Source organism: Bidens hawaiensis, unplaced genomic scaffold (genome assembly GCF_021521415.1).
Source record: "Bidens hawaiensis isolate Kalapana, Puna unplaced genomic scaffold, B.hawaiensis_p1.1 tig00029371_1, whole genome shotgun sequence".
Taxonomy (NCBI): domain Eukaryota; kingdom Viridiplantae; phylum Streptophyta; class Magnoliopsida; order Asterales; family Asteraceae; genus Bidens; species Bidens hawaiensis.
The window spans coordinates 210177-219552 of NW_027505155.1; the positions used below are offsets into that span (position 1 = coordinate 210177).

Below are 9376 nucleotides of genomic sequence, written 5' to 3' on the forward strand. Positions count from 1 at the left end.
TTTATCCTAAATGCCCGACCCCAAAGACTCCTGAATAAGCATGAAATTCACCTCATGTTCCTTTCTAAGATTTCTACACCAATCGGCCTTACCTACCACCCCTGTTCCCCTCACGTTCAATGATAATAAATTCATGGGTCCACACCTTGAAACCCTTCATCACCCACAATCTTACATACCTGGTTCTCAAAATTATTGATGTTGGAAGCACCCAATTCAATCGTGATTCTGGCCTCATCTCCAACCACCGATCCTAACGGCTGACGTCACATCAGGTTGGTCTCTTGAACATAAGAATTATCCTCAACCCTTTGCAAAGATATATTCTGCTCCACACGTTTGTTTAAATCAAGAGTACAAAACACCTCTAGGCTTTGACTATCTTCTTCATTACTTCCGCCGGCCCATTATATAAAACCCCAATGAACCTATCAATGTCAAAAGCTCTAGGCTTTGACTATCTTCTTCATTACTTCCGCCGGCCCATTATATAAAACCCCAATGAACCTATCAATGTCAAAAGGATCGTCTTCCTATCTAGGCCTCTTGTTGACCCACTAAAGCTTCTGCTGCCTTTTTTCTTTTTGAAATATTTTCCTCTTAATTTTACTACTAATGTCCAACTCATCCCTTCCATGTTGAGAGACACTCCCAAAAATAGTCTCCTCGTGATTCGAACGTTTTCCAAACTAGCATTAGATTCCAAACGTGGCGAATCCTCCAGTTCCATTAACGTCTGGATTCCAACCACTATCCACATTCCGATCAACTTCCATATTCAACGAAATCTCCTCCCTGCTCTCAGATTGCAATGCAGTCTGGTATCCATTCACCACATTCTTCCTCTACCCAAACACTATACATCAAATCATTCCACCTCAAGTTCAACATTGCATCAATTCTGGTCGAGTTATTGCAATGGTAGTAAAAGAGAAATCTTCTACAGTGTCATCAATTTGAGCCTCTAAGACCACCTTATCAAACTTTCTGCCTACGTCATTAAATACCGAATTAAGAGCTAAGTGTAATAGAACACCATGAATTTTAAGCCAGGCAATGCGTTCATAATCAATCAATTGACCCTCCCATCTACTCAAATGATCGAACCACCCTTTCCAAGTGTCCTCCGTATCTTTAAAGTGTGCCATTTTCTCCATATCATCAAACAATAAGAGAACATGAAATCCTCCAAGATATTTGACTCCAACTCTACAATAACCAAACTCATTTAACAGTCTTCTAAGAGATGTCAAAGTCTTGAAATCCACCACCCTACCCACCAGTGCATTCTCATACCAATGCGTAAACGCCCGGACATCGCTATCAATCTTAATCGTCTCTATAACTTCAACCTGTTTCTTGTTATTAACTACATCGCAGAACGACTGTTTCCCAACATACCCCGCGCTCACCGGAACTGAAACCCCCTTGACTTCCCCCTCTCTTTTCAACATAATTTGTCTTCTTCTTCTTCATATTATCCATCTCTGTATCCACCTTTTCTCCATCGACGAATCTTGCAATAACAATGAACAACTTATAAGAGCCAATCCAAACATCTCTCATCTCATTCTCCAACCTCTTAGGATCTGAAACATTACGGAATGTAACGAATCCGAACCTCTTCCCCAGTTTATCTAATTTACGCGCTATATACGTATCCTCGACGTCCCCATACTCCTTTAACAGTCGGATCAGGTCACCTGATGAGCATTTCCCAGGCAAATTAGAGAAAAAAAACTTTGTGACCATGTCCTTCTTGTTCGTTGCATACCCGTTACTCATGTCTCTGCCTTTCTTGGACGGACTATCGTACCAAACATTCTCCTTCATACGTGATTTCGGTGGCGGCATTCCGAAAATTTAGGAGAGAAAACCTATTCGCCTATGTTTAGCGTTATTTATTCTATTTTAGAGTGTTTGTAAGTTGAGGAGATAAATAAACTTTTGTTCATGAGTAAATTTGAAGAAATACCGTTTACCCTTTATAACTTTTTAATGTTTTTTTTTTTTTTGAAAATGGTGATAAGTAGAGGAGAAAGAAAATATAATATAATGATAAAAGTATAAAAAAATATTATTGAATTGAAAGGGAGTTAGAAAATACAATATTTTTTAGTGTAATTATAGAGATGAAATGATTTAATTTGTATGGGTTTTAAATGTGATTTTAGTCTTTTTCTAATTATAATTTGAAGTCTTTAAACCAGTGTTTTGAAACCCAGTCCGGCCAGTCGGACCGGTCCGACCGTGTCCTGGTCCCTATACCGGGTCGGGTTAGTGTATTTGGCCCGTTTTTGAAAAACCCGGCCGGTTTTGCGGATGAGCGGTCGGCCCAGGCCGGTTGACCCGACGGGTGAACCGGTAAACCCCATTTTTTCATTAAATCCAAAAAGGAAATGTGCATACCGAGATTCGAACTTGAGTCATTTTGGAGATAGAAGATTTAATAATTACCCATGAGCCAACCGACCAAACTTTATTGATGTCTCTTTTGATCACATATAAATAATACATATTTTAAAAGCAATGTTTAAAACATAAATAAACATTAAAGTTTGTTATCATTATTATTTTTGGTTATCATTAATTTTTATATTTATGTGAATTATATATATATATATATAGGATTGATTTCTTTTGAGAGCTTTGAGCTTTAAGAACTCGAAAGAACTCAACGTAACAAGTTTTTTTTTTAATTTTTTTTACACATGTGTAATACGTAAGTGTAAGTAATGTACAAAAAATTACAGTATTTTTTTACACACCGAATCGACTTATTACACATGTATAACTAACATTTAAACTTGTGTAATTATCAAAAATACTTATTCTCTCTCCTGATCATTTTTAAATGAATTTAATCTCGGCCACATATTTCATACCATTTAATTAAATGTGTGGTCTAAAATTGAGTTCTCAAAGTTCTTACAACTCATCAAGTTCTCAAAATATCCCTCCCCTATATACATATATATATATATATATATATATATATATATAAATTATTTATTACGTCATCCGGGTCAAACACCGGCCCGCCCTCCTGGGTCGGTCCGACCTTTGACCCGATAAGGCGTTCGGGTCGACGTCCAAGCCGGGTCTAAAAACATTGCTTTAAACCAACCATATCCTAATGGTCTAACTTGAAATGATTGAAGATATAAAAAGTACAAGGACTGGCGTTGATTTTGGAGTCACGGAGTTCAAGAACATAGTACAAGGACACATTTAAAACAATAATATTCCCAGTTTTCCTAATTTCCCTCCAATTCCCGCGCCTTCTCTCGTTAAAATCCCGCCTCTCACTCCCAATTTTCACAGCCCCCCCTCTCTCTCTCTCTCTCTAACCACTCTCTCTCTCTCTAGCCTTATCTCCTCCGGCCACCATGAACCGCCGCATCAGAACCCAATACGCCGCCGTCAAGTTCGATAACAACAACTACCTCCGGTACCTCAAACCCGGCGCACTCGCTCAACTCCGTGACTCCAAAATCAACGCCAGATCTCATATCCGGTCACCGGATTACCAGATCTGTTTACACCGTGTTACACCTTCGTCACCGTCACGGATGTTCAATGCCGCCGGTGGTGGTGCTCAGCAGCAGCAGGAGGTTGCCGGTGGTTTAACGGTCTCTGACGGTGAATTGCCGTTTGTCTCCGTGAGGTTTAGTGCGCCGCGGTGTTTGCAACGGAAGAAGCTAATGGCCGTTAGATCGATGTGCGGTTTGGCTTCTGATGGTTCGGTGGCAGTTATTGATGTGTTATAGGACTGGTTTTGGTGTTGATTGTTAGGTTTTGTTGTTGGTTTTAACGATTAATCTGTAAAACAAAAGAAGAATTTTTCTGTAGATTAGTTTGCGTTGAGTCGGCCAATCGGATCACAAGTTTTCGGCTCCTTCCGGGTGAAAATTGTGGTAATTAGGATTTGAAACATAATAAATGGACTTAATTACTGTTTTATTGATTTGTTATGTGTTGCTAAATTTGTTTAATTATGATAATTAGGGTTATTGATTGATGAGTCTAACTGCATTGTGGTTAATTAAACATTATAGTAATCATTGGGAATTAAAGAACTTGTGTCTTCATTGATTAATCAGTTTCTTGGTAATTCAATTTGATCGAATTGCAGTTTCAATTCCTTTGACTGAAACTCTAATTTTGACCCAAAAAGTTTGATGAAAGTAGTTGAGGGCAATTGGGAAACTAATTTAGTCGGTAAGCGTGTTTAATGCTCGACTCAAGCTGTCACGCGCTGTGGTTTTACTATACAAGCTAAATTGTGCGGATAGATTGTTATTTGTACCTATGCCGCAACTAACACAAAAACGTATATATGGTAGTTTAGTTGCATTAACATGCCATATGTTTCACAAATTCAACTAAAGGTGATGTGATTAATGATGGTATCTTTGAAGTATAGTTTGTGAATATCCATATGGCCATATGGGTCTTCTATGTAGTTCTAGTTTTTGTCCTAGGGGCGTTGAATATCCATAGCACTGAGCTTGATCACCCGATAACAAATCAGAATCAACGCCTAACGGAAACTAGTCCTTTAGCTGGTGATACGTGCAAACTGAACTTGCTGATTAGAGGAGTGGGAATGTTGGATGACGGGTCAAAACATGTCGGCTTGGCCCAAGATATTTGTTGCCGGTAAAATTGATACTCGTACTCTAGTTTGAAAAAATGATCTACTTAAAAGGTATTATGTAAAACACACCTTTGGCAACCTTTGAACTATTTGGCTTGTTTTGTTCATATAATCTAGTTAACTTTATGTGTGAGAAAACATAATCCGAAGAGACTCTATCATAAGTTAGTGAGTTAAATCTACCACATTTGTCATCGGCTTTTAGTGTGACAATATTTTGCATGGTCTCCTTCATTTTCTCAAACTTGTGCAAACTACCACAACCTTTTGTAAGTCCTGAAACCGGATCTATGCAATATGATATCAACCCAAACACGATGTTAGTGTGGAATCCTAACACCGTGGTGATTCAAGAACGAGAACAGAAGAACAATATAATTATGATGAACACGAAAATACTCCAAATGCACACGATTATATTAACAAATCGTCTGATACATGAGTTTGCTCTCTTGATGGTGGCTACTACTACTGATTAACAGTGTCTATCAATGTGAACAACCAACCATAAACCCTATACATGTTATTTATATATAGGGAAACCAAAACAACCTAGCCCAACAAAGCCCAAGCCCAACCGAAATCCATAGGGATTTCGGTACTACAACATCATAATCATAATGCAATTCTTCAACTTGTCTTCGTTTGTCTCACTTTAGTCTTGATCATGTCATGGCCTTTTAATATGCGTCAATCTAACCAAATTATGACCCAACACCTTTGATATTCGACGAGTTGTAGCATTTGTTTGTCATGAAGAGTTGAAGACATGGGTGTGAAAAGATATAATGGGTTGGGTTTATAAAAACTCATGAAACGGTAACTTGATACACAATCTGTCAATCCACAGAGAAAAACCAATTAAACAAATGTTTGAGGAAAGGAAAAAAAATGAAAACGCATGTGAATACAAATTTAGGCCTATAAACGAACAAATCATCATCATCATCATCATCGTACTCAGATATCCCACCAATAGCAAAACTATGGTAGAGTCTAAGGAGGGTAAGATGTAAACAGCCTTACATCTACCCTTTAGGCCTATAAACGAACAAAGCGTTCTAAAACTGTTCGAGTTGAAGTACGTTTATGTTTGTTTATTTAATAAACGAACAAACATGAATACACTTTTTTTGCTCATTTAATTAAAGGAATAAGCATGAACACATGTCAAATTCGTTTACATTTGTTCATATAGTACCTTTGAGGCTTTGACCATGACCATAACCATAAGTCCATAACCATAACCTAGCTTTGTTAAGTGATAGGCTTAACCATGCCCAAAACCTATTCTTAGTTACGGAATACGGATGATGGTCGGTAATGGGCCGGTATTGGTTAATAACCAAACATATGACTCGGGCCCAAATTGAAAAAAAATTGAGCTGAACTTGAACAAACTCAATTAAAGAAATGAACTAAATACATAGCAATTAATGCCTTAATGGAGCAACAAAACTATAAGATTTATTCTTCATTTTTTATAGTTTGGAAATGAAAAAGATATTAGCGCAATTGGCAACTCCATGAGCAGATGAGCTTGGTGCTTGATATAAACAAGTAGTTGTAACAGCGGTGTTGCGGTGGAGCGGGTTGCCGGGTTAATCCATTAAATGATTGAAAGCTACTGTGCATTACGACAAATACACTGCGAGAAGTCGGTGGGTATCAGTTTAGTTCGTTATGGTAATGTTGCGAAAATTCCTTACCAACGTTGAAGGGCCAAAAAGTAAAGATGTAAGGACAAAAGTTGCATTATCAAAATTGAAGGGTCAAAAGTTAAATATGTGAAATAAAAGTTGAGGGGAAAAAAGTATATATATATATATATATGTGTGTGTGTGTGTGTGTGTGTGAAACTTGTATGGCATTTTTGAAAGCCACCATGCATTTAGACAAGTACGTGCCAGGAAGTCAGTGGTTATCGGTTCGGTTTCTTATAATAAAATAAAAGTTATGTGGCAAAAGTTCATTACCAAAGTTGAAGGGCCAAAAAAGTAAAGATGTAAATAGAGATGACAAAAGTTTCATTATCTAAGTTTTAAGGCCAAAAAATAAATGCGTGAAACAAAAGTTGAGGTGCCAAAACATATATGTGTGTAACTTGAGAAACGAAAGTTGAGGGGAAAAACATGTACATGCAAAACTTAAATTTGAGGGGCTAAAAATATATATGCGAAACTTAAAGGTACGGGATGAAATATGTATATATGCCAAACTGCAGTGGCAAAACTCATAGGAACCAGACCCCTCATGTTGCTTCTTAAATATAAGCTTGTGAAATATCTATCCATAAAAAGTGTAAAAACATAGCAACATGAGGTATTTCAAGGGGATGAAACCAAAGAACTACAAACTAGAGTCAGGAAAATTGTAAGTTAGTTATAAGATAATTGCAACATGAGTATATATTTACTTGTGTAGGCAGAAGCTCGAAATCATTCAATGATAGTCCAACCCATCAACCATCTAGGATTGCTTAGACTTTAGATGATCTATTTTTTAAACGTACTTAGACCAGGGTCCTGTTATCATGTAACAGATTGGATATAAAAAAAACAGCGGAAATGAATTACGAAATTACATTAACTTTTAAGTTAAAAACTAACATGGTAATTATACAAATATTATTAAGGATTAAATTGCCTAACGACCCGTTTGGATGCAAGATTTCACTATCTAATTGTCTAAAGTCTATCTTCATCAGGCTAAGGTAATCCATCTTTAATTGACACCAAGCACAACATAGATGCCCATTGCTAAAAAATCTCTCAGAAACATGCTCAAAAGAAAGTAGTATGTTAACAATAAGTTGGTAAGTCCGTAAGTAAATTAAAAAACACAAAAGTAAACTCATTAGGTAGTTGACCATTCAACAAGAAAGCAAGGGGATAATCAACCATTTATTTAAGTAGAGAAATTATATTAGATGACTCATGATCGAGTAAAGGCCCTCTCGGGATAGTAGATTGGTAGGAATAATTAACGTAGAACAACAATAGTCTAGATACACGCATGATACCATTAATGTTCATGTCTGGATCCATACCCTGGGGTTGGGGTAAACCCCCCTGTATAACTCGTAGTTCATCAATTGAAGCTAGTGGTAGAACGGAATCATTGTCCCTCATCAAGTAGATCTAGTCATGCATGTAGTACTCAACATCATGAGTTTAAGGTTAGTGCCAATTTCCCGATAAAATAATATAATTGCACTTATATAAAAAGTAGTAAACAATAGTGAGCATAAATTCAAATAATTAAAATTTTAAAGAGGGAGTAAATATGGAGCTTACCTTAGCAAGCACAAAGCAAGCAACGACAAGTTGCAAATGTTTTCTTTTTCTTTCTTTCTTTCTTTTTTTTTTCTTTTTTTCTTCTTGAACTGCAACAAGTTTTGCAATGTAATAATCTCTTACTAATAGCAAGTGATGCTTTATCAATATTATATATGTAACATACAAATAGGGATTTAGTTTAATTGTGCCGGACTTAGGTCACCTTGACTAAGTCTCAAATAGGTCTACTAAGTCCATAAGTACGAATAATTAGATAATGTTTGGTATTCAAGAATAATAGAGGGAATTGAATGATTCATTAAATGAAAATGAAAAAGAGTGGTGTTTGGTTGCTCAATTGAATGGAATAATCCGTTATACATGGATTCTCATTCCATCAAAATCATTTCTTCCCACCCCCTTCTTTTTTTTCATTTCATTCCTTTTTCACCCTACTTTCTCCACAACGCCACCACCTAACAACCACCACCACCACTACCATTGCCCGCACCACCACAGTCGCCATCACCACCTCTGCCTCCGCCGCAACCACCGTTGTCGCCTGAAGATCATCTCCACCACCATTGTCGCTATGTGACCACCATCATTGTGGTTGCCACCCTACCATCTCCATCACTACCCACTGCTTGACCACCCCACAACCACCACCACCACCACTACAACCATTGCTCATGCTGGCTAAACGCCACCACCACCATCGCCGCCACCTTCATCATTTTCGTTATCGGAGCTTCCACCACCACCGTCGCCATTGTAGATTATTTTATTTTGGAAAAAAAAATTTATTTTAAGATATGAGTGTTTTTATTATTTCTATTTTATTCCTACAAATTTTTCGAATACCAAACAACATAAAGTAATAATTCATTTCATTCTAACAGGTCAACCAAACAAGACAAAGAAATGGTAATGATTTATTTCATTCCTTTTTCTATTTCATTCGTTCTCTCATTCCATCCCCTCCCCCCCCCCTCTCCCCCTAATTCCATTACCCCTAACCAAACATATCCTTAGTCTAAGTAAACACCTATAACAACCCATAATACAAACAAAATGAAAAATGAAGGAAAAAAAGAAGTGAATTCCATCCCACATTGTGGAGGAAAAAAAATGAACCATTCCACCTTGGTATAAATAGGAAATTGAGTTTTGTCTCAAATCGCTAGATTATAAAACTAGTAAGCTCTTTATAAGAATGTTAGTTTATATGATAATGTTCTTATCAGACAAATCAAACTCAGTGGTCCTGGCGGAGGGTGCGAAGCACCCAAAGCGCACAGGCTCGGGCTCGGGCAAAGTGTGATGGGCGCAATGTGACGCTTTGATGCCGCATTTCGCACCTCGCATCACCGCAAGACGCCTTATTGTTTTTGAAAACTAGTTCCTTCGTGCTATGCGAAGAAATACATTCAAGCTC

The 9376-nt window shown here is 37.3% G+C and overlaps 1 protein-coding gene across 1 annotated transcript; it reads left to right on the top strand.

Annotated features, from left to right (window-relative positions):
- Window positions 1-3389: 3389 nt before the first annotated feature.
- On the top strand, window positions 3390-3770 carry LOC143611105 (uncharacterized). Its single transcript, XM_077085398.1, has one exon. The coding sequence runs from the start codon at window positions 3390-3392 to the stop codon at window positions 3768-3770; it is 381 nt and encodes a 126-aa protein (XP_076941513.1).
- The last annotated feature ends 5606 nt before the right edge of the window (window positions 3771-9376 follow it).

Coding starts and splice junctions, on each gene's coding strand:
- LOC143611105 (XM_077085398.1), top strand. CDS start 3,390: ATGAACCGCCGCATCAGAACCCAATACGCCGCCGTCAAGTTCGATAAC.